The sequence below is a fragment of the Lonchura striata genome, chromosome 3 (assembly GCF_046129695.1).
Source record: "Lonchura striata isolate bLonStr1 chromosome 3, bLonStr1.mat, whole genome shotgun sequence".
Lineage (NCBI taxonomy): Eukaryota > Metazoa > Chordata > Aves > Passeriformes > Estrildidae > Lonchura > Lonchura striata.
In genome coordinates, this window is record NC_134605.1 from 39043910 (window position 1) to 39069947 (window position 26038).

A 26038-nucleotide genomic window follows, 5' to 3' on the forward strand; every position below is an offset into this window, starting at 1 on the left:
GATCTCCCCTCAGTCTCCTCCAGGCTGAACAGACCCAATGAGCTCAGCCGCTCCTCGTACAGTTGCTTGGGTTCGAGCGCGGCGGGAGAAGGGGAGGCACTCGGGGCGCGTCGGAGGGGCCGCTGGCGGGCGCGGGCGGCCGCGCGGTTCGGCCGTTACCGCCGCCCCCGCTTTGAACTTCCCGCCCGCCGCCCGCGCGGCCCGTTCGCCGCCGCAGTTTCCAGCCTCAGCGGGCGGCAAAAGCGCCGGGCGGCCGCAGCCTCTCTGCGTCCCCTCTCGGGGCGGGGCTGAGGGCGGCCCCCGTCCCGGTCCGCTCCGTTCCCCCGGGTCCGCCCTCGGCTGGCGTCTCCGGCGGCAGCGAATCTGCCGGGCCGGTCCCGCCGCTAGTGCGGTTTGGGCCGTTGTCAGGGAGAAGCAAGATGGCGGCCGCGGCGACGGAGGAGGACACGGAGCTGCGGGACCTGCTAGTGCAGACGCTGGAGAGCAGCGGGGTGCTCAACAAGATTAAGGTGGGCGAAAAAGGGCCTCCCGCCGGCGGGGCGCGTTGGCTGGCTCTGGCGGCGCTTCGCGGCCCTGCGGAGTGTGGGAGGACCCAGGCTTCCCGTGCTCGCGCCCTCAGTCCCGCTTGCGGCCGGTGTTCCCGGCTGGAGCGCTCCCTCGGCGTCGCGGCCTGGAGGTGGCGCCTGCTTTCCCCGTGGCGTTCCCCGGTTGCTCGTGGTGGAGCCGGTGCGCCGGCCCGGGCCTGACCGTGTCACGGGAATTGGGGATGTCCCGGGCGGGCAGGGCGAGGGGGGCGCGGGGCCGCCGGGGCTCCCGCGCTGCCGCCGGACTGGCTGGAAGCAGTGGCTGCGGCGCGGTGCGGGACGGGGAGGGTGAAGTTAATCCCTGCTGCCCTTACGGAAAGCCTTACGGAAAGCCCTTACTGAAAATTTCAAGCAGCAGTTGTTGTGGGTCGCTATTTAAGCAGTTGTTCTTCTTAAGTGTGGGTTGCTTCAGTTGTGCCTTGAAGGCTTGCTAAGTCTGGAAGCTCTCGGGGGATGCTGCCTGCTTACAGGGAACATTTGTTCCCTGGATGCTATGTTAAGAAAATATACGGAAGATAATGGAGTGCACGCTACTACTGAGTCTGGTGCAGCCTGAGCTTGTGTCAGAAAGGGTAGGAAAATTGGTTCCATGGATTCTTGTTCAAATTAAAAGCTTCTAGGAGTAATTATTGTGTATAACATAGAGCAAGTTTCCTTCAAAGTTGGAGAAATAAAGTGTAGCTTTCAGATAAGGGATGGTGGTGTTTTTCCACAGTGCTGTTTTAAGTCTCCAGAGGTCGTTGCTGGTATTTCAAGAACAATTCAACAACTGAAGTGATTTATGGAAGTGAGAGCATCCTTGTGTATGTACTTTCAAGTTTACTGTATTTTGAACTAGTCATACATTTCAGCAAAATAATAATCAAAATAACGTTGTTGATCCCTTTCAAATTAGATGTTCCTTATTTAAGTTCTGTAAGAGAATGAAGATTCTAGCTCAAGTAACTGTGTGCAGAGTAGTGAAGCTTTTCTAATGGATGTCAGATAGGCCTTTTGGACCATCTGTTAAACACTCATCTACTATTAAATAATGCAAGTATGGTGATAGTAAAATTGTAATTTAAAAAAGCATGGCAAGGCAATTGGGTCACATGGAGCTCGTGAACCATAATTTCTTAATTCCCACCTTTGTGTAGTATGGGAAATTTCATACTGTGGTTGCCAGTCCATTGAGTTTTATGTGAGTAAATTTATTGTAGTTCAGTATTGTATCATGCTTAGAGTGTGTGGTATCCAATACTGTCTAAAGTGCCGTTACGGCAAATTAGCAAATGACTTAGAAAAATACAAAACACAGCCTCCTTGCCAGATGATGTCTCTCCTTAATACAAGGTGCTACTGTTTAATAACTGGTGTGCTTACGGCTAAGGCTTTTGACTGGAAGAACTCATGCTAGTTTTTTTCTTAGCTGTAAACCTTAATTGGCGTGTGAGTTTGGTGAGTGTTGTTTGGCAGTATTAATGACTTAGATTTTGTTCTACTATAACTTGTCAAAACCCTGTTGCTGGAAGAATTTAGATTGAACAAGGCTTTTTAAGCTGTCATCTTTTACTTGAAATTAGATTACACCATCCATTAAAAAAAGTTGCAGTCATCCTTTTATTAAAATTAGTTAAACTTGATTTTTTCAATAGTGCTCATCTATTACATGTCAATATTTTTTTTTTTATTATGTGGTACAACTGAACATTTACATATTATTAAAACTGATGCCTGTTTCATACTTTAGAATGAGAACTGACCATTTTTCAAGATGGATGAGGCTAGAAAGCTACAATAAAGTATTTATGATTTATTCAAGTAGCTACATTAAGGAGAAAAATATGTGATCAATGTATAACTGCATTGGTATGAAGCACTGGAAGGATTAGAATTCAAAGGGAATTATTTCAGTGCATGGAATGTATCAGGGTGTCACACATTTTGTAACATAATGAGAGTAATTTTTAGAAATAAACTTACTGTCATAATTTGGTTCTCTACTAAGATACGCTTTTATAATGGCTTGCAGTTTATAGTTTATTCTTATTTTGATAGTTTCTTGGGTGCATTGTTGTTGATGTAAATTATTTAGCTAAAAATGTTACTTATATGACATTTAAAAATTTATTTATATTTTTTATTTGTCTTAAACTTTGAGCACTGAAGTAATTATAAAGTAATATTTTGAAAACTGGAAGTTGTATGAATGTATTTACTGCTTGCAGTTGAGAAGTTCCTATATTCTCTAAAATGCAATATGTGTGTATATGTGTATACACACACATAAATGTTTGTATATAGTACTGATGTATATTATATGTAGTTTGTTGATCATTGGAATTAGTCTGATGAATGAAACAGCTTTCTAATGAATTCTGTAAACACACAATATAACTGTAGATATTTGTATGCTAGTGAAAATTATCACTGTTTCTGTGTGATAGTGTATAAATAAGGGTGTTCTGTCTTGAAGAGAATGTGATCTGTCTCCTAGGAAGGCCGTCGTCATCTGAGCAAGAGGAGCCATTATGCTTCTTGTATGTTTCTTTGTTATCTTATTTTGTTTTGGTTTATATATTTTAATCTCTTGCTTTGGAATAATTTAAATTTATATTACCTGAATTTTTCATCTTCTCTGGAACTTGATGTTGCTACAGTTATGTGAGGGGAGCTATCATCACTGAGGTCATATGACATCACTAGTAAAGCTTTTGGCCCAGTGGTACTGCTAATTTCTTATTAATTTGCTTCAAAACCTGGATGCCTGAGGTACAAACTCAGTGCAAGTAATGTGATGTTTGAGGGAATAAAAGTCCTATTTTTTAATATGAGCATGTGCACAGGTCAGTTAAAATTGTCCTGTTTGCTTTTGCATCTTCGATCCATGTATGGTAATGAACAGTGCTTTTAAATGTCTTAGAATTATTAACTGTCATGATGAATGTGCTGTGAACTGCAGTGTAGCCTCCTGTTTTCTTCATGTTGTGAAGTGTTGTTTGTTTTGAAGCAGTTCATACTAGAAAGTCAACTTAATATCTATTTCTTTTTAGTTTTATATGTCAAGTAAAATATAACCATTTTTAATTATTTCAGACTAACTGTAATTCAACATTTAAATGTCAATATGGTCCTCATCATAGTCTCAGGGAGGAGTCTAAGTATGACTGGTTCTACTCCTAGTCCAGGACTTTGTTTATTTCTAGATTATGTGTGCATAATCACTCCTTTATGTCACTTAGCCACGATTGCAAAGTTTCAGCATACCCACCACAGGCTCAAGGATGAGAACCTTTACAGATTTTGCAGATGGAGATTACAGGAAGGGTATTACTGAGTAATGTTGGTAGAGATGTTCCTGGTTATGGTTAGACACCAGCCTTGGATTTGCATGTAGACTGGGAGAGGTGTTTATCCTGGTGCACACAGAGGTTTAGGGTTGATCACCAGCAGTTAAACAGCTCAGTGTTCAGCCATGTCTCTTTCCAGAGCAGTGCATCTGCTCTCTATCTACCAAGGTGTATGACAGTTGTTTTGGAGTTAGGAAGTGGAGATACTGAAAGTTGTGCCAAAGGGTGCCCATGTGCCACTAAATTTTACAAATGCAAGAGATTGTTTATGCTTGGGCATGCATGGGGCTGTTCCACAGTGCTGGTGCAGGTGGTGGTTACACATTCCTGTGCTTTAGCTGGCAGGTATCTGAGAAATCTTACTCATTACTTTAATCATTTCACTTCCCTAAACCACACATTTAACCACAGCATCCTCTGATGCACATCTTGTGAGTGCAAGTTTACAGGAGATTTTGCACCTCCAGCTGGCCCATTGCAGATCTCTGAAGTGTCTCCCATATTGTCACTTACTGAACTTGCCTACCCCTTGTTTCTTAGGGAATACACAACGCTGCCTGTATGGCTTCAAAAACTGTGTTCAGCTTGCTGAAGTGGGTTTAGAGGAGTGGTAGCATATGCGTTTGACAGGCTGAAATTTATATTATGGTTTCTGATGAGTCTTGGATGAAAAAAGAAGCCCAGGACTTCCTCTGCAAAAGCTGCAGAACTCTTAAGGGTTTGTAGAAATGTTGAGAGATGCACAAAGCAGACAGCAAGGCTCTGTTAGCTAGCAGACAATGTCATACTCACCTGTGCTACAGGTACAAAGCAGTTTATGAAGCTCAAGTTCCCACTTTTTTACCTAGTATTCCACAGCATTTGGAGATCAGTGTTGGGAAGCCATTGCTCATTCATATGAAATATTGCCCCAGCAAGAGAAAATACGGATAAAGCTTGATAGGAAAAAATATTTTGATGATGTCTCTTTGGAAGGTGTTGGCATATTAGGATTGAAGGCGAATTGTGTAGCTGTACAAAGGAGACAGTGCAAGGAGCAAGCCATATTCAGATTTTGTACTTACTATAAGAAATCATCTTAGCCACTGATGTGCTTACATGCTTTGAGGTGTAGGAATGTGCTTCAAGTTTACAGGTATTTTCCTGTTGGAAAATATTGTCTCAAGTTTTGTCTTAAGAAAATCAGATCTCTTGTTTAAGTCATGGACAAATCTATTCTAGCACAATCAAAGACAAATACTACAAAAAAACCCAAAAAACCCCCAAAAAAACCAAACCAAAAACACCCACAAAAAAAAAAGAACAAACACCCAACCAACCAACTAACCAATCAAAAAAACAACACCCAGAATGTCTATGGACTTGCTAAATATTATACATTTTGGAGTCTGCAAGTGGGAGGTAGTTACGGGTTACAGGTAATCATTCAGTTCTGAATGGTCTCTGTCTCATCCTTTCACTTTTCATGCAATATCTGCTGTGTAAGATTCTGTGGATGGCTTTACAAGCATACTGAAAAATCAGACTGATAACCTTGCTAATGCAGGTGCTGGTTGTCTTCCTATTAAAAGTACATTTCCAAATTAGATTGACATTTTTTGAGGTGCCACCTAAAAAGTGTGTTTGAGGACCTCTTGAGATAGTAAGAATTGTTATCCTCTTTTTCAGGGAGCCGCAGATTGAGGGAGCTGTTTTAATGGACAGTCCTTAGGGTACATGGAAGAGGGTCTCTATTTGGAATAGGGTAAACTTAGCCAGGTTCTAAAGAGGGATCCTGTAGTTTAGTGCGGAAAACATGCTTTTTTTCATGGACTTCAATTTCTGATTTACAGTACAATAACAAATCAGTAAAAACTGGTGTTGTCTGATGAGTTGTAAATGCCTGGGAGGAAAAGGAGAAATTTAATTTTGTTTCAAAACACTGACCCATACATTTCTCTAACACAGTCAGTATTTGTCATACACAATGATAGCCTTCCTTGTTTTGGCCGAGTTCAGTGAAACCAAATTGCAGTTTAATCGACATGAGCTCTTGCCTAATAAAACTTCTTAGGGCTAGAAGAGAATGGGTGTCTTTCACAGTGTGAGAAATAAGTTTGTAGGTTTGATGGATGTAAAAGTGATAGACACTTACTCATCAACATCTGTCTCTGTTGACATAATCCTGTTTTTTTGAAGACTTAGAATATGACTGGGGAATTAGAATATCAAGCTTTGGTCTGCCTTTTTACTAGACAGCGAATAAAATTCTTCACAGTGCATTTGGATTGTGTTGAATACTGCTAGCAGAATGAGGCAGTGTGGAACAGGGAAATGTTGAAAATTACAAGCATAGATTGTAACAATGTATGAAACACATATTGGACTGGTGCCAAAGGGTACTAGGCTAAAGAGAAATGCAATCTGTTCATACCCAATAACAACAGAAGTGCGAGAAGAACACTGTAAGTGGATTAATCTGGGTAGTTATAACCCTCGTATCTGCTGGTGGGAGCAAATTGTTGTGGTTGATGGTGGTCTCGGTCTCTGGTGTTAAAATTCTCTATGACTGGCCTCAGGTTCTGAAAAGCCTATATGACATTGTCCATCCTACTGGTGTAATGGGATTCATCTTTTAGTAGGGTGATTATTCCTTTGGCCTCAGCTTTGTTATTGTTGCTCTTTACTTTCTTCATGAAGTTGAGAATTACTGCTTTAACCTCACACAAAGTCTAGTGTGGGGTTCTTTGTCTAAATTTTTTGAGATGATATTTTGAGAATATTGTTCTTTGATGTGAGCAGTATCCACCACAAGGACGAACGTCAGTGTGTTGTTGTAGTAATGTAAATTTTCCTTGTGGGAATAGTACAGGAACATGTAACTTCAAACACTGTGATGCTTGAAGCGGTAGAGAGTTGATTGCAGGGCTGTGTATCTGTGAAAAGGCTTTAGGATGGTGTTCTAGATGATGCAGGTAAGCTAAAGGGATGTGTAAATACAGTGGCATTAACTTCTGCTGGTCAGCTCCTGACCTTAAGTTTGTTAATTGGGTACTAAAGTAAATTAAGGTGAATCAGCTATTCATGGAGAATAGCAGTATCTGAGAGAAATTGACCATGTGTCATTAAATAGATAAGAAGAGGAAGAAAAGCATCTTAATTAGTAATTAAAAGCCAGTGGATTGGACCTAGAGGAGTGGAGCAGGCAAACGATCCCAGATAAGTGAAATAAAACAGTCAGTGTTTGATATTGTTCCAGAATCTCAAAATAGGTCAGACTCTGGATTAGCTGATGTACTGGCAACTACTTTCAGACAATTTTATTCTCTGGTCCCATGATCCAGACCCTTAGGGGGCTTTATCCCTACCCTACCCATGTGCATTGACTGGTGTGTTTTATTTTGAACAGTTGTAACAACCAGTCAGGAATGCTTTGTTATTTTTATTATCTTATTATGTAAATATATTTGGTCTCTGTGGCCTAAGTGACAAAGAAAGCCTTGCTATCAGGTTTATTGTAGCAAGGTAAGACTAAATAAATAAGCTATTAGCTGCTGGTTGCAAAGTTAAATGGAAACTGATTTTGTAAGAATAACATTTATGTTAATGGGATGTGTAAAGGGTCTCACTGATAGACAACTGCACCCCAACACCAGAAAAAAAAGGTAAGAATAATAAATAAATTAATTGCTTATAAGAGGATTTTCTGATTGAATACTGTATCCCAGCAACTGAAAAAAATGTGATTGCAGTGTCAGTATGACCATTGCGTATAATCGTTGTAAATGTTCTTTTGGTGAGAAATCCTTTTAGCTTTTTGCATTATTTTTTGTCTTTCAATAAGGTGTCCAAAGAGAAGTTTCCTTAAAAAAGAAGTGTTTGTTTTTCTCATGAAAGGTTTTTTTTTTGTTTGGTTGTTTTTTGAGTGGGTTGGGGATTTTTTGGTAGGGTTTGGGGTTTTTTGCTTTGTTGGGTTTTTTATGGGTGGGCATTTCCTTTTGGTTTTATTTTTTTGGTGTGAGGGACCAGTTACTTCATGTTTAGTTACCTCTTGTAATATAAATTAGAAAGTCCAGACATTCTTTATATTGGTCTTATTCTTAGTTATGGAAATAAATCTTTCTTTTAAATTCTGATGTTTTTTTGCTGTTGAGAAAACTTTAATATGCTGTCTTTTCTAGTTTATTACTGCAGAATTATCTACTGACTTACTTCAAAATGTCACATTAAAGGTTGATTAAAGTGGCAAATTAATTCATCAAATGTATGTTATCCATTTGACGTGTTCAGTGAAAGTAGAAAAACTGTAGTGCTTACAAAAAATTTTAAAAAGTAGGCAAGGCATAAGCTTCAATATTCAAAGTAGTCCTATTACTATCAGGAGTATTGGAATGACTGTGATTATGTTCTTTTCCTTGAGAAATTCTGGGGTTTTTTGTGTAATCTGACAAGAAATCATAGCAATTTGTATACCTTAATGTTTAGTTTTTAACAGGCTGTTACAGCCTCTTTGTTCATATTTCCTGAGAGAATTGTAAATGAAGGGTAGGTGTTTTGGAGCTGCCTGAAAGAGATGGATGTTTAACTGTCAGAAGAAACTAATAGGAGATAATTTAGGTACTTTGGAATCTTTTTATGTACAAAGAAATAACTTAGGAAGTCTTGTATCAAATTATGCTGCCCCCTGCCTTTTTCTCAGAGTGGAAACTATTCTCTGCCTCAAGTAACATTGCCTGTAATCTTAAGTGTTTTAATTGCACTGATATAGATTACAGTCCATGCCAAGTTGCTTGAGGAGAGCTAGCTACTTGCTAGCTCTTTGCAACCTATTTGCTTAGGAAAAAAAGTGCTTGTAGAAATTCTGTTTGTTTTGGTTTTGTTTGGCAGGCAGAGTTACGAGCAGCTGTGTTTTTGGCGTTAGAAGAACAAGAGAAAGTAGAGGTAAGAGAACCGTAAAAAGCAAATCAGAAAGAAAAAACATTCTTTGTGTAGAAATAAATATAATAGCTTTAATACTTTCTATTTGTGAAATGTAACAAGATAAAAAGATGTATTTCTGCATAAGCTGTATAAAGAACACAAAACAGGACTATCAGGGTGTTTCCTGATGTTTAAATATAGGAATTGTTAAATAGCCTTTTGAAGTTATAATTTTAAGTGTCTGTCTCTGCTGGGTTTATATGGCTTCTGTCCAGTTGACCAGAATAGCTAAATGTTTTCTCTATCAAATTCATCTTTTAAAAAAAGATATCTACTTGACTGATCAAAATTTTATCAAATCAAAATAATTTCTTTTGAAATTGAAAATATTTTACTGGGGTGTCTTGACAAGTATATTTCAAAAGCAGTTTAGTCCAGTAAAATGCCAAGTATTCTAATGCTTATGGTATTTCTCATAAGGATGTTGTAGGCTTGCTTCAGGATAATTTGCTTTAACACTTAAGGATGAATTCTTTATAAAGAGATGGACTATGTACTGACACCTCCACAATATATTAATATTAAGGGAATGAGATACTAACACATGGTTGCATAAGAGTACTGCTGTGGTATACAGATACCAGTTTTGTGACCTCTTCTATGTCTGACTTTGCTTCATTTCCTCTGTCTTTCCATTTTCTAGAACTGGGGAGTAGAGAGTGCTGTATGTCTAGTCTCTCTGCTTCAAAAGGAGAGGAATGGAAAACTGTTCTATTCCTCTACTGGTTAGATGGTTGAGCTTTTTCTGAAAAAATGCTTAACTGAAACAGACACTATCTGGATGTTAGTAAGGATGGAAAGTAGTTATTCTATGATTTGAGATTCCATATTCCAGAAATTTAACATGAGATAGCTGAAGAAGATGTGGTGGAAGAGTAATACAGAAGAACAGTGCTATCTCTTCATTGGAAGCTTCAGGATATTATAGAGCACCCAGAGAATGACCTCCCACACTACCTGGAGAGTAATAGCAATAATTCAAGTAGCATGAAGAGAGATTTGCTGCAGTACATTTCAGCTCACCATTTCTCAAAAAGCTTGCATGTATCATGATATTTTAAATTTGCACTGCTGACACTGGTGACATGTTAATACATACCACGACTCTGAATTCTAAAATATTAATCAAGATTTCCTTTTTTCAGATAGCACTTTCTTGTGTGTTAGCATTTGCAACTGTAGTGATAAATATCTATAACTGATCCTTTTCTTACCCAGAATACCCATTCCACTTTAGGAATGGCATTTAGAATTTGTTTTGGAAAATCTCAGAACAATTCTGACAAACCCAGACACAGCATATTGATTTATTTCTATTTAAAAATTGAAGAGGGCAAATCTAACAAGGGAGAAAAAAGCATTTTTCATAATTTCTTTGAATGTGTTTTAATTAATAGAAGATTGGTATTGATTTGTGTTCTAATAATTAGCATTGTCCACAATTTGTCTGGAAGATTTGTAAATTTCCAATTTTTAAAAGGCTGGACTGAATTGCCTTAAACTTTGCACTATATTAGAGAAGCAACATATTAAGTTATCTGCTTAGCTTACCTCTTCAGTCATTAAATAAAAATCAGTATGCTATTAAGAATTTTGGTGACATTACTTTAGCTCCGAAATAAATTTAATTTGCCTAAATTAATTTATTGCTACATAGCTTTTACTTGTAGTTATAGAATTCATACAAAGGTAGATTTTAAAGAAGTGATTTGCACGGGCAGGGCATCATTGTGCAGCAGAGTACACCAAAACACTAGCTTTCTGTAGTTTTCAGTTTCTTGCTAGCATGTAGATGCTATTAATTGCTGTTTGGTTTTTGCTTTTTGACAGAACAAAGCACCTCTGGTAAATGAAGGCTTGAAAAGTTTTTTAGGCACAAAGGATGGTAAGTTCTTTGTTTAGTATATACTTCTCCTGATAATAAAAATAGGAGACAAAGGATTAAATCTTTGAATCTTATTAATAGTGCAGTCTCCATTACTTTAAGTATGCTTTTGTTCCTTTCAGATGTCCTAATTACTACTCACTCAGAATAGAATTAAATCTATAATTTTTAAAGTTAGTATTGCTGAAGTTATATTTTTAATTAAGGTGATTAAGGCATTGAAGTTAATATTTCACGATGCCTTATGGTTGTGCTAACTCAGAGACATTCTAGACCAACAGAAACAGTAACCAATAAAAACTAAGAGTAGAGGTACAGGAGTGAATGCATGTATATGACAAATGTCAATATGATGGTTTTAAAACAGTTGAATAGTTAAATGCTGCATGTGAATTTTGTAAGCAGTTGTAATGCTCTTGCTGTATTACTGGCTTAAATGATTTTGGTATTGACAGCCAAGTCCAAAATTAGGGAGTTGGTATACAAACTTGCTATGAGGTGATAGTTTGCTGAATGTCTAAACTGTGTCCAAAGTGAAGGCATGTGTGCTGGCATTACTGTTAAGTCTTTGAAATAAGATTTGTTTCTGTCTGGTGTATTTTAACTCTTCTTGTTTTCTTTTTAGGTCGCTTGGTAGCAGGTCTTGTTGCAGAATTTCTACGTTTTTTCAATCTTGATTTTACTTTAGCTGTTTTTCAGCCTGAATCAAGCACAGTAAGATAGACTGGTTTTGTTTGTATACAGTGCTCACTGTTTGAAGTGTGTGGCAATGAATGCAGAAGCTATGTCAGATTTATTTAAATCACATACTTATTTTTATTAAAAATGTGGTTTTTATGTTTTGTCTGTAATAGATACTTAGTGTAATGAAAATACATTTTTCAGGAAAGTAGGCTAATATTAATATTTCTCTTTATCCAAATCAATGCTAGATAGTAATTTAATTCTAAATTAACAAGCTGATAATTTTTGTGGCATTATATAATGCTACATACCTGCATACCCCTGCAACATTTTTTGCCACTAACTTTACTATGTCATAATATTAAGTTAGTATTGTTACATGAAAACTAAAATAATGTCAGTCATCTGCTCTGAAAGAAATTTCAGTGACAAAAAGGACTTTGTGTAGATATACTTGACAAAAAGTGTTTGAATAGAGTAGTTCAGTTGGGAGGGACCTACAGTGATTATGCGGCCCAACTGATTGCTTTAAGGCTTTAGGTACTAAATTAGAGGGTTTCCATCATCTTTCTCTTTTTATGATATAAAGATTTTAATAATAATTTTGAGTTTAAAGCAGTTTCATTTCACTGCAGAATTTCTCATTATATCTCAAGTACTTCTTTTTTTTTCTTGAACTTGGTTTAAATAGTTAATATATTAAAAATCCAATTTTTTCAAATCAATCAGTTGACTTCTATTTCTCATAAATTCATATTTCATTTTAGGGATTTATTCAAAGAAAATCCCATACAACTTTGTTCTTTGCCAAATATCCTTGGCAAAGATATCCAAAATTAGTTGCTAAGTTATTAGAACACATATGTACAAAGATTCATGTTCATGCTACCAAATAGAAACAAATAAAAACAGCCACTCATTCTTGGGAGCAGTGCTTCATTTGCATTGTAAAGGCATCTTATGCTCTTTGAAACGCCCCCTTGTGTTTCCCAGTAAATGTGTCCATTTCACGTGTTGAAGAGCATGAAGGAAATTTGGCCAAAGTTAATTGAGCTGGCCAAGACTGCTGGGTAGGGAGGGTGCTGAGAGATTTGACTTTGTCTGTCTCTACTAGCCTCTGCCTCTGAGCAGTTTCTTGTGCTGTCTCATTATCCAGTGTGCTTGGTTAGTGGTAGCTCAAGAGGTCAAGATGAACTGGTGCCCTTTTCAGTGTTGCTATCTGGGGCTGTGCTAACCAGCCTGGGTTTGCTGTAGCATTTTGCTTCTCCTATAGTGTGAAGTTCATTTTGAAAAAGTATTGTTGGGGTTTTTTTGTGGGTTTTTTTGGATGACACCAAATTGCTTTCATCCCTTTTTCTGTCCAAACCCATGTGTTTTTTAATGTGAAACAGAGACTGAAAGTAGGTGTTAACCTGTGCAAGCGGAATTCTGTATGCACAGGAAGGGTGACTCCCCGTCATCCATGAATTTGCTGGGACTGCTGGCTGGGTGTCCTTGGATCCACTTTTAAGTGTGATAGGCTAAAGTAATTTGGCCATATAAATTCTTAAATCCCTAAGCATGCTAATGATAGTTTCTTGCATATGTAAAATTTTGCATGGTCTGTGACAAGTTCAGGTGCAGATCAGAAGTAAATTATGCAATAGATGGTATCTAAAAGAGGTGTAGATGAAGCACTTAGGGACATGGTGTAGTGGTGGATTTGATCTTAAGGGTCTTTTCCAACCTGAGTGATTCTATGATTTTATTACTTTAGTCCACCAGCAACAAGACAACATAAATAATCACTGTTTAGTTCAGGTAGAGCTGTGTTAAATAAGACTTTTTTGTATTACAAAATTTATCTTTTGTTTTCTGGCAGTTATTTTGATGTTGTGATTCTTTTTTCTTCTGTTATCCCTCCAGCTAAATGGTCTTGATGGTCGAGAAAACTTAGCTCGAGATTTGGGAATTACAGAAGCGGAAGGTAGTATAGGTGGCCCCCTGTTGTTGGAGGTTGTTAGGAAGTGTCAGCAGAAAAAGAATTCAGGTGGTGGAGAAGTAAGTAATATTAAATTGAAATTTCTTTCTTTATAATTATTTATTCTTCCTTTTAATGATGAAAAACTGAAATTATGAACACTTGGCTATTGTTGTACGATTATACTGTTACACGTCTTTGTTATATTATGCCTTCAACTTAATCAGAGAAATAAAGAGATAAACTTTATGAGTATTACTTTTAATATCACCCTAGGGCTCTTTATTAATATTCTGCTACAACAGACTAGCACAGAGTGAATCTAGATGAATGACACAAAACACTGTGTCACTTATTTTCTCATTTCTGGTGTGGTTTGGTAACACTTACATCTATACCTATTTTCCTTGGCATACTTCTTATTTTAATATGACCTGAAAAGCCTCAGATGAGTTTTGTCAAAAGCTTTAAAGCTGTACTGAAAAGATATGTACTTAAATTAAATATATCAAAGTATTTAACTATTTGAAGACAGTGACAGTAGTTTTTGAATGGAATAGATAATAAATTTGTTGATTAAGTGAACTAAACCCAACCAATAGCATTTGATTGTGATTTGAAAGAAAGTTCTCTATACCCAGGATGTATTCAGTGTCCCAAAGAAAGCTTAAATTCAGGAGTAGTTGTCATAGACTTCTTAACATTATCATTTTCTGTCATGTGACAGTGGGATTTCTTTGAGACTTATTGTTTCCTTGTATTTGTCTGGGAATGCCCCAGGAAAGTCAAGGCTCTTGTGCTTGCCAGTCTGTCCTGTTATGGGGACTCCGCTGAGCACTCCACTGTATTGGGAGGGTGTTTAACTGACTTGCTGAGGGACACGTGCCAGCAGTGTATAGAGTCAAATCCCCTAGACCCCCTCCTGGATCACCTCACTCTGTGATTTCCATACTGTGTGTGACTGTAAACTTCCCAATTTTCTCTAGTTCTACCTTCAGTTGTCTTCCCAGTGTCAAGGTTTGCATACTGTCCAAGTGAGGGTGGTAGCCTTGTTTCTTGTTGGATGCAATTATCATAGGATCAGAGAATCATTTAGATTGAAAGAAACCATTGAAAGATTATCCAGTTCAAGCAGCAGCATAGCACCATCACTGTAACCCCTAACCCACAGCACCCAGCACCAGATCCAGATGCTTCTTGAACACCTACAAGGATGATGACTCCACCACCCCTCTGGGTAACCTGTTCCAATGCCTGACCACTGTAACAGTGAAGCATTTTTTTCTAATATGTAATCTGAATTCCCCCCTGTCTCATCTTAAAGCCATTTCCTCTAGACCTCTCACTGTAGCCACAGTAGAAGAGTCTGGTCCCCACCTCACTACATCTCCCCTGAGCCTCCTCTTGTTTAGATCAGCTGCCTCAACTGTTCTTCTTAGGACATGTTTTCTAGATTCTTCATTAGTCTCGTTGCCCTTCTCTGGATATGTTCAATATCTTTTCTAATGGGAGGGGCCCAAAACTGAATGCAGTAGTCGAGATGCAACCTCACCAGTGCCAGTTATTACAAAATTAAATATAAGTTTAATTTTAAATATGTCTTAGTAAGTACTTACTTGAAACTTCTTAGGTGGCTCCAGTTTTAAGTGACAGCCAGTGCCCCACATCAAAATCATCTGAAGGACGGTCAAGTGCACACTCTATACCAAATAAGGTAAGATTATATATAATGAAAAGCGTTGTAACATACATGAGATGAGTAAAAGAGAGAACTCTTGTGAAACGGCAGATATGACAGCATTCACTTAAATGATCTGCAATTTGAAAATGTTTATTCCACTCAGCAAAACTTTCATCTATGATTCCAAACAAAGATGAACTGTTGTGCTTATACTTTTCTGGCATGACATAGTACAGGGCCCAGAACGGATAAGTAGCTGTAGTTTCCCTTTTATTGTAGCCAGGCTATCATCAAGCTCTTAATTTTCAAAAACAATTCTGTTACTCTGGATAGGAAATCAAAATATTTTTATTACTACCACTTGTGAGTTTAAGTACTTTTTCCTGCCCTAAGAAAACTGAGCTACTGCCAGCAATTGAATATGATTCTGTGGCTGAGATAAAATAGTGTTGCTATGAAAAAGACCTGCCAAGGTAATTTTAACTTTCATGGCCTTTAGTTTGAAAATTTGGCTTTAGCCTTCTGAATGAAAGTTAATGACTGATAAAAAATACTTCAGACAGTACAACCTGCATTGGCTGTCTGGATTAAATAATACTTTTGGTTTTGTTTCGTTTCAAAACTGTGCTGCTATTAGTTTGTAGAAAGGAAGCTAGTGTCATAAATCTTTTACTGGCTTAATTTTAATAAGTCTAGGAGAAAGTAAAAATAGTAGTACTCCTTGCTAGGTAATAATATAAAAACATTTTTCTTTCTCGGCACCTTGATTATCTAGGTAAATTAGAATATTGTTTTTTGGGCCACAAAGCCATGCTAAGTTACAGTTTGAGTTGTATGACTTGATGTGAAAGGTTGCACATGGAATTGTCCTTAGGTTCCAGACTTTAGGACTGAGCCATAAGCATGAGAAGAAGACTGAAAAATACGTACTTTTAAAGTCTTGCTTTTGTCATTTTTTATTTTAGTATTTGAGAGAATGTGTTAGTAACTCATTTTCTTACGCTATTACTTTAATACCTAATACTATATTGCAGAGATTCCCATTTAGTAGGGAATTTAGAGTAATTTTCATGGGTTTAAATTGATTTATTTTGAAGACAGTGGCTATAACTAAGAACCTTTGTTTGTAGAGATATTGCAAAATAACATGAATAAAGTGTAAGAATCAGTCTGTAGATTTCTTTATTTGATAACCAAGATATTTTAAAATTGTTTGCTTTTATAATAGAAGTGGTGTAGATAGCATAGCAATGCACAGGATGGAACAGAAGATTTTAATGGCAGCCGCAATAAAGAACACTTTGTGAAGTGATAAAACATTTTATGGTGTGACTCTTGACAATACTAATGAACTTGCTTCCTTTTTAAGAAGTGATGCTAGGTGTATGTTATGTGTTGTGCATTTATATATATACTTAGAGTATTACATGACATGAATACCTACAATCCTGTCTTTATCTTTCAAGGCTGCTGAAAACAGTCAGAGTGATACAAGTGTCTCATCAGGGGAGGCAAGCAAAAGAAGTATTCATTTTCTGCCGAATGAAACAAAATTAGATCTTCAACTAGAAAACAAAGACTTGAATACCAAAGAAAAAAACGATCCAGTTGTGGGTGAAGATGATGTAGAGGGAGATTCTTTCTTTGATGATCCTGTACCCAAACCAGAAAGAACTTATGGCTGGTAGGTAATGTGGGTGTTCTTAATACATGTTTTATTTTGTCCTCTGAATGCTTGCAGACCTTTGAGAGCTATTAGTTACTTGATTATTTGCTTTTGTAAGTGTTGTTTTGGAACATTTTTTTTCCAAAATATTAATGTCTCTAATTTTGTTCTAGTCTAGTCTAGTCTATGCTATTCTATGCACAGTGTTCTCTGGGATTTCTTGGATGTCCTACGAGTGGAAAAGCCTGTATCACTTTAAGATGCATCAGTTAGGGCATCTAATATCCCCAGCCTGTTTCTTTGGTGGAATGAACATGTATGAGGCACAGACATGAGTATTTATTTTTGGAACAGAGCTGCAGTGATGATCTTTACTAAAGGAAGTGGACAGTGACAGGGACAGCGCATTAAATATTGGTTCAGCTTTGTAAGGAATACAAAAAACACTCTAAACAGTGTTTTTTGTATTCCTCTAAATGGCTCCGTAGACTGTAATAATAAGGAAAGTTTCCTTGCAGCTGAGGATTTTCTGTTCACATTGCAATACTACTTGTGTTTTCAGTGAAGTGCTGTTACTGCTGCATGTGCCAGTTTTGCAGATGCACGCAAAGCACATTTTTTATTGTTCATCTGTGGAGTGTGATGACTGAAAAATGCCATTTGAAACAAGAACTAGTGACTGACCTATGCAGCAGCTTTGTTATAAGACTGAAACATTTGTGTTATGTTATATTGAAGCTTAACTTAGATAACTTAGATGCCACTGTATTGAGCAATGCTGCAGGATCATTTCATGGTATCCTTTTGCTATGCTTAAGTAATCAGAGAACTACTTCAGCTTAGCAGACATTAAGAAGAGGTTGCAGGATCATTTGTAAATTGGTTTGGCAGTTGACTTTTCACCCACTATGCTGATAGTGGGCAGAGCAGCATAAGCTTTTTTGCATTAGTGCTACAGTAGATGCTTAGTCTTAGAGAAGGATCATTCTAGTAGAGCACAAAGTCATCATACCAGGTAAACCAAGTCTGTCTCTAGTAAATTAATGTACTCTTTGTGAAAGATTATTTATAATACAGCTTTTGTTGGATGCTTTTCATTGGAGTAGACTTTTTTTTCCTCAAAGGGCAGTGATTGTACTCTGGAAAATACTGTGTGTTACAACTAACCCTACTATAGTATTTCTTTTCTCCTTGTTAATATCAAGATTAAAATTGTTTCTGAATGCATTTACTCGTCCTTACTTGAGATCTTGTTTAGCTAGCCTTTAACCAAAGTAACCATTGTAGCAGATAGTCTAAATGATAAGTTGGGTAATTAGAAAAAACTGCAAAAACTTTTGCATAATAGTATTTACTAATTTCTTATTTTTTGAACATTTTCATATGACAGCAAGGGAAATTTTCTTTGAAACTGGGTAAACTAGATTTCTTCTAAAAGACAATCCTAAAACCAGGCTAATTATTTAGTAAAGCAAGGATTTTTTTTTTTTTTCCTAGTAGAGAAACTCCCTACAGAAAAAATTGTTTCCACATTGTCTGTCTGTAGTGGAGTCACAGTCCACAAGTAGTATTTTGTAGCACGTGTTACTGTGATGCAGCCATTCTAGTAACATCCCATAATAAGGTGTGCTGAATGTGTTACCAGCAAATGAGCTAGAAGCTGTTTGTAGCTGAGCTGTGTGCGCTGAATTGCTCATTTTTACCTTCCTGACAATTCTTCTAGAGGGAAACCTCCCCCCCCGCCATGTTCTTCAGGTAGAATCTCCTTTGTGGTACTTTGTGCTGGTGTGCTGGAGTCTCAAGGGGTAAATAAGTAGGACAGCTGCCAGCATTGCTTTCTTTTCAAAAAGGTAGTTTCCTTATGGAAATCTTGCCTGTTAATTTAAGATGGGTTCAGAGCAAGCAGTTGCTAATGACAGTGTGAGAGATGATCCAGGCAATCATTATCTCTAGGTTTCTAACCCATTGTTCAAAATATTGAAGCACTTTAACATAGGATGTTACACATGATATTTTGGTGATCTAGATATAATAAATTCTGCCCATTATTTATAGGAATGGAATCAAAATAGCAAAAAGTTCTGGAAATACTAAATGTGAAAACCTTGGTCTCTTTTTATTTATGTTTATTTATCCTTTATTTGCAAGTAGGATTTGAACTAGGTAGTAGCCAAATGAACATGTGGTGATATCTATCTTCCTATAACCAAGAGATTTTCATTCTGTAAACTGACTGCTCTTTGAATTAATATCTTCATCAGAAGTAATCTCTTTAAGATGTAAAACAAACTGAAGTACTGATTTATATCTGAATCTTTTTTCTTTTGGCTGCATTTACACGTGGGGGTGATGAAAGGCCCCTAGACATAAATAGTGATGCTGATGAAGGTGCTCTGTCTGTGGGAGAAGACAGGCGGAAGTCTTTGCATGGGTGAGAAAGTGGCTTTCTCAGTCAGTCAGTGTTGTGGTTGACACTTGTGCCAGTGAACTGCCTACTGCTTTTAAGGTTGCAGTGAACCAGGGCTTTTTCCTTGCTCTATTTTGTTGTAGTATTGCTGTTTTAGTTTTATGACAATGTAATAACAGAAAAGAAAGTAATGATGCATATTTTGTAGTTCTTATTGGGAGTGGAGTACTTATTTATTTGGTTTTTACAGGAAAACTGAAGCTAATAAAGCAGGAGGTCTAGCATCCCTTTCTGATGCACCAGCTCTAAAAAGTGGGTTAAGCTCCCTGACTGGTGCACCTTTACTAAAGGAGTCTGATAGTAAGTTTTCATAATTTTTTGTGTTTTGATGATTGTAGAGCTTATTTCTGTAATGCAATGAATGAGCTACAAGTTCAGATGGAAGAATGGTAGATTATGTGGCCCACTTCTGGTAGTAATGTGCTTTACAGTAGTGCTATCTTAGAGAGTGATGGCATGGTTTGGATATATTGTGCTACCACTGGGGCATTTTATGCTTTGGAGCATGAAATACTTATCTACATCCTTTTTTTTTTTTCTGTGTATAAAGGAGTATATAATTCTACTGCTCATTTTTAAATGAAATTGGTTTATTCCTTTGTATTATCTTAAATTATTTGTACCAATTCTTTAGAGGTGTTTGCTTTCATGTTGTGAATCCCTGAGAAGTAAGAAATTATTCCTGTTTACTCCTTGAGTTTTTAACTGTTACCAGATTTCAGCTGTGAAAATACAATATTATATTGCTGTACTATACTACAAAAGGACATAAGGTTGATATAAAAGAACAGGTGTTATAAATGGTTAGTTTGTATGTGTAAGTAAGGATCTTACTAATGAGTGACAAGTCCAATTTCTGATATAAATGCTTTTGTTTACAGATTTGGATAGAAACTCTGTTTTAAAAGACCTGCAGTTGGTGAATTCAAAGCTGGGATCACTAGAATTAGGCAAGTAACTGCTAAACATGAGGAAGCTCTGATATTTTTGGTTGGCCATAACTGATAAATTCTGCCCCAGCTTCTTAGAGGAATCTGAGAAACTCAAGTACACATATTGAACTAAAATCTTCAGTTTTTACTTATGTTATTCTATTTAACGTAGATTGTGAAGGTTATTATAGTTAAAAGTAACATGTGATCTAAAGAAATCCAGAAAAGTGAAAATTGGTCTCTTGTGGGTTAATATTTTACACATGGAGCAAAATTTTGATTCATTCTTTGCATGCATTTACTAATACCAAGTGATGAATTTTGTTGTTGAGGTTTCTATGAAAAGAGCAGATTTATATTTTTGTTACAAGATAGCCTGGTAAATATTACTGCTTTTCAGTGGCATATTTAGAGTCCCTCCACACCTCTGAAAGTTGACTTTCTTTTGGTTGAATATGAAGAAGGTGTGATGGAAAAATTCTCTCAAAATAGAGCTGTCAAGTATTTGAAGTTTTGTACTCAGCAATGCAGCTAATGTCCTGAAAATGTATGTTCAGTTTTGAAACCGTTTATGTTAATAATACTGAGATTAAATAATGGCAAACACAACTCATCTTCCTAATCAGTGTAACTAATTTAATCTACTTCCACTTTTGCTGGTCATCAGACCATGTATTTTGGTGCAGGAACAGTTTGGGGGATTTTGTGTTTCCTGAAGAGAACTTGTTTGATTAATAGCTTTTAAATCTTATTTAGGAAATGGAGATGATGATGAATATGCTGATGACTTCAACAGGTAAGAGAAGGATCATTCCCCAGTAGGGGTAGTACTTTATGCAGTATAAGCATATCCACTAGCATATTTTAATTATTTCATAATATGGGAGACAACCACTATCACTGAGTATTTCTGAACTCCTTTAAACTTCAGTTTGGTATTGTAATAGATTTAGTTACCAGTTAAAAAAGCAACCAAACCATATCTCTTTTTGTATAGGGAGAATGAGTTCCTTAAAAACCTACTGCTAACTTCAGCATGAATACTATGTTGGGTTTTTGTGGAAAGGGTTTGGTGTTTTTCCTGAGCCATGCACTTAATAATGTTTTAGCAATTAATGCAATTAGTCAATAATTATGTTGTATACTGAGATACTCAATTGTAAAATAAAGCATCATGAATAAATATTTAATAGCCTCACACTTATGATGTGAAGGTATTTGTGTTGTAAATTGCATGGCTGAGGCCTAAGTATTTCTCAGCATTTATTATGGCTTCATTTAGGTAGAAAGCCTTTAGTTGTTAGGAACTTCACATCTGACTTGCTAGGAAGTGCAATTCCAATCAAATGCCAGGTACAAAATAAATGTCATACCTGGATGTTTTATAAGGAAATCTTATTTCTGTGCTTATGGTTTGCTTTCTCTTTAGTACGAGTCATCGCTCAGAAAAAAGTGACATCAGTATTGGTGAAGAAATAGATGAAATTTCTGTGGGAACAGAAGAATCAAATGCCAGTGATAAAGTATGCTTATTTTTGAATAGTTGTTTTTTATATTCTTCTGATCTTGTCTTGACTTTGTTTCCAACCTTCTGTGAAGTACCATGCTGTTCTCCTTAGTTCCTAGGTTGTATGTTAAGGTTAATTATTCATTACATTCTGTTTTTTACACCTAGTATCCTTGCTAAGTTAGATGCTATATTGATTGACAAAATCCCAACAAAACAAAAACCCTGCAACAGTTGTTCAGTAGCACAACTCACTGTGCCTTTCTAGGTATGTAAAATGTATTGGAAGCTGGTTCAGTGCCTAACATACAAAGGTTTACCCCAGTATCTCCAGATCTGTCTGAGTACCTCGTAAAGGATTGTGTAATCTCACTGAAAGAGCTTGAGGCCAAAAGGTATATGAAAGCATATGAAGGAATACATGACATAATACTTACTGGTTTTGTGGTTTCTGAGCTTGCAATTTTTTTTATTTTCTAGCTCGAAAGCATCACACAAGACCTTACCATTTCTCAGTTAAGCGACGTTGCAGATTATCTAGAAGACGTGGCATAGAATTGGACAGCAAGAATCTTTCGTTGTGCTGGACTAGAAGACTGCTGTGGACTATTAATTTCAGACAATCACCTTTTGCTGGAATGTCCACTCCCTATTTGTGCCTTGTGTTTCAAAAATACTGTAGGTGAAGAAGGTTTTTAAATACTCTGAACAAGAACTCAATGAAATAGTGTGTTCCCATTTGAGTTGATATCAGAATTACTTTCTTCATTTGGTTTAGCCAAACCTTTCACAGAAGGAAGTGGATTTTCCAAGCAGAATGTCCATTGCTGGCAGTGGACATAATAAAAACCAATTGGTAAGAGAACATCGAGAAAGAAGCATGTGGCTTTATAGTGAACTTGCACTGTTACTTTAACAGTCAGATTTTTTTTTAAAAGATAACCAAAGCAAGAACCTTCAAAGGTAGTGGTTCAATTTACACTTCTTTTTACACAACCTTGTCAAGTCAGCATGTAATCAATATTTATGGTAACTAGCCACAATACCTAATTATTCCAGACTTACTTAAAACTGCTCCTTTACAGACTCCTCTGAATGACTCCTCTGAATATGCCTTCTTTAAAGGCATATTAAATCGAGAGTATCTAAACACTTAAACTTAAATTTAGCTATATTTAGGAGCTAAATTTAGCACTAGTCTTAACCCAGAATATTTTTGTTTAAATTTGTTTGTCAGACCATTGATGTTAAGACCTAAGTTGTTTTTATATAGGCTAATTTCATCAATGTTATCTGTTGTTAAATCACGACAAGTAATTTTGTAAGGTTTCACAAATTAGTAACTAAATCTTATGGGGTAAGTTTTTAACAGTGTGTAATATTAAGTGGAGCTTTTATTTTTGAAGGTTCTTCATGTGCTGTAAGATTACTTCCATTCTTGAAAATATTTTAAGTAAAAATGAACGCCAAAAAGTGAAACTACTAAACTTCTACTTTTCAGATTCTAACTGCTGTACAGAGTTCAATGCAAATATTTTAAAATACCATACTGAAGACATTATGGACACTAAGTTCTAGCTAAGAGCAAATTCTTGTATTTTCATGATGCTCTTGCAGAACAGGGTCAGTCGTGGCAGGATTGACAGTTCTTCAACTATACTGTTGTAAGTGGCACTGGTATAATGTGTAGGTCATAGACATTTGTAATACTGAAACAAGACTTCAAAATGTGCACTTTCTGAACATTGTGAACACATCTGGAGAATAGACATGTAAGTGAATATAAATAATTTTATTTTTAACGTCGTTTACTTTTTCGAGGATTTGTAATTTTCTTTTTCAGGAACACTGTTGGCCTGTCATCAGTAGTCACCACAGTGGAAGTAGCATGCTAAACTAAAGCCATTGGTTAAGCATATAAAGCTGCTACTAGCACTAGAAGCTGACTTAAATATTTTTTTGCACTGGGCCAGCAGGCCTGGAGCAGTGCTGGGAAGTTAGGCTTGTACATTACATAAATGATTTGAGAGGAGACAGCAAAAGTGTGCCTTTTATTTATGTGCACCCCAAAAATAGCCAGCAAAAAAGCATCAGAGTATTTAGTTATGGTGTTAACTTTTAACTTTTTGTCATATTGTAGCAGCTGAACACAGAGGATAATTTGTTCACCCCAGGAACATAATGTGCCATAACTTAAAATAGGAACAATGCTGTAATATATGATATAGCCTGTGTAAAAATTTCATTTAATGGTAGGGGAACCTGTGCCTCAAGATAATGTATATGGAAAAGTTTGAATTGGACTTTTTTTCCTTTGTTTTTTCCTTTATTTTTTCTTAAGAAGAGTATCAGCATGTCTGAAGGAAATAAAATTTCACATGAATAGTTGCTTTTGGCATTCATTTTTAAGGTATATGGAATAATGCAGAGGTGGTGTTGTTGGCTTTCTTACATGCCTTGGGAAAACATGATGTTCCATTACCTGTTAGCTGTAGGATATGTGGCAATTTATCTTACCAAAAGAAACCAAAAGTTTATTAAAATACTTATAATTGTGTCTGAAGATGTGGCCTTTTCATTAACTGATTTTAAGTTTTAAGTGTTAACATGACTTGTGTTAACAGCCAAGTATTGTTCTCTTACCTTGGCAGTTAATTGGAGACCTTGCACTTTGGCTCTAGTTAAAGGAAATACCAAAAAGTGGTATGTCTCCATGCTGTTCCTCCTGCAAACTTTTACTGAATTGTGTATAATAATTCAAATTGTAAAATAAAGCTATTGTGCTGGCTAAATTGTGTTTTGAGACTTGTTGAACCAGAAATATTGACATTTAGATAAATTAAGGAAGCTCTGTAGAATTTGAGAGGTTTTTATGAAAAATGCTTTTTATATAGTTCAGTCTGCAATTGAGAATCCTTTTAAGCCCAAAGGATCATGCAATTCCTGATAATGAATCTGATTAAGATTTGACAGAATTACATTAACAAGTTTTCAGATGGTTTATGATTCAACAAAGGAAAGAAACCCAACAGTTTTGACTGGCAAAATTTTGTCTTGTTTACCATTGTTAGAGGTATTTAGGCAAGCTCTTTTGAATGCTTGATTCACTGTATATTTAAAACAATATTGTTTAGTATTTCACATAGGCTTCTCCCAGAAGGACCAGTGTAGTTGAGTACCCCACCTCAGATGTTAGAATTGACAAGCAGTCACTGATGACTGCTCTGTGTAGTCCTGTATCAACTGAGTCTGGTTAGAAATACTCTTATTTTGTTAAATACTCTCTGTAATTTTTTTAACAAATTCTGTGGTTTTCCAGAAGTAAAAACTGTACTATGACTCACATTTTCATAGCATTAACATGGCTCTTGTAATAAGGATGGATTATAAAAATGATACCTGTCTTTTTTTTTTTTTTAGTGAAATTGCTGCATTCCACCTCTTTTTAACTTAAGTGGGAAACCACAGAACATCTCATAAAATATTTCTTTGTAAGTGATGCCTTCTGCAAATATAATAAAATCACTATCAGCTTGAGACGGTTTTGACAACATATAGACATTACACCTAGCTCTTCAGACAACTGAAACACCTGATTAGGTGATGCTGGTAAAGATGGAGTTTACTACTTTGTTTTCATTTTAGTATAGTTGTTTTCACTGATGAAATACTATCAACAAAGACCAGCCTCCTCTTCAGGAAAAAATTAATCCATGGGTAGAACTTCACAGTGCCAGATGCATGTCTTTGGGCAGGCCCTTTGGTTTGATGTTTTCCTTGTCAGGCAGAGCCAAAAGAAATTAACCTGAATAGCAAGAGATGCCATTTTGGTAGATTTGTAGGTGATCTTATTAATACTGAAGCTAAATCCTCTAAGGCTAGGTGCCAAAATCTCCCAAAGCATTTTTGTAGCCAGATTGTGGACAGATAGGCTGGATAAAAAGCAGCTTTGCAGAAAAGGGCCTGGGGTCAGTTGTGAAGAGTGAAAGCCTGGAAGTGTGGGTCAGTGTGCAGGCTGAGGGAAGTGGTTACTTCCCCTTCCTTGTGAAACCAGTACCTGGAGTGTTGTGCTCAGCTTGGCTCCTGCAGTGCAAGAGTTGCCAACAAAATAGAGCCTGGTAGAGGAGCTTAGAGGATGGTAGTGGGGCTGGGGTATGTGATCCATGAAGAGCTGAGACTGTTCTGCCTGTAGAAGAAAAGGTAAAGGTGGTGGCTAAACTGAACTTATGGAAGAGAGACCTGTACTCTTCTACAGGTGCCCAGTAAAAGGACAACAATCTGCAGTGAGAGAAATTCCAGTTGCATACATGAAATAAAATCTAAAGAATCACCACTAAAATAGTCCAGGACTTAGAGCAGTACCCAGAGAGATTGTGAATTCTCT

At 36.8% G+C, this 26038-nt stretch overlaps 1 protein-coding gene across 1 annotated transcript; it reads left to right on the forward strand.

Annotated features, from left to right (window-relative positions):
* The first annotated feature begins 251 nt into the window (after positions 1–251).
* CEP43 (centrosomal protein 43) lies at positions 252–24446 on the forward strand. The gene is made up of 12 exons (XM_021544176.3): positions 252–509; positions 8780–8833; positions 10703–10757; positions 11383–11471; positions 13347–13481; positions 15032–15115; positions 16549–16766; positions 19406–19515; positions 20097–20165; positions 20904–20943; positions 21577–21670; positions 22135–24446. Exons 1-12 carry the CDS (start codon positions 420–422, stop codon positions 22207–22209), a joined length of 1113 nt encoding a protein of 370 aa, XP_021399851.1. The 5' UTR covers positions 252–419; the 3' UTR covers positions 22210–24446.
* The last annotated feature ends 1592 nt before the right edge of the window (positions 24447–26038 follow it).

Bases quoted from the DNA above. Each gene is read 5' to 3' on its own strand.
- CEP43 (XM_021544176.3), top strand. From the start codon at position 420: ATGGCGGCCGCGGCGACGGAGGAGGACACGGAGCTGCGGGACCTGCTA. The intron at 8,834-10,702 runs GTAAGAGAACCG...GCTTTTTGACAG, and splicing joins AAGAACAAGAGAAAGTAGAG to AACAAAGCACCTCTGGTAAA. The intron at 10,758-11,382 runs GTAAGTTCTTTG...TTTTCTTTTTAG, and splicing joins TTTTTTAGGCACAAAGGATG to GTCGCTTGGTAGCAGGTCTT.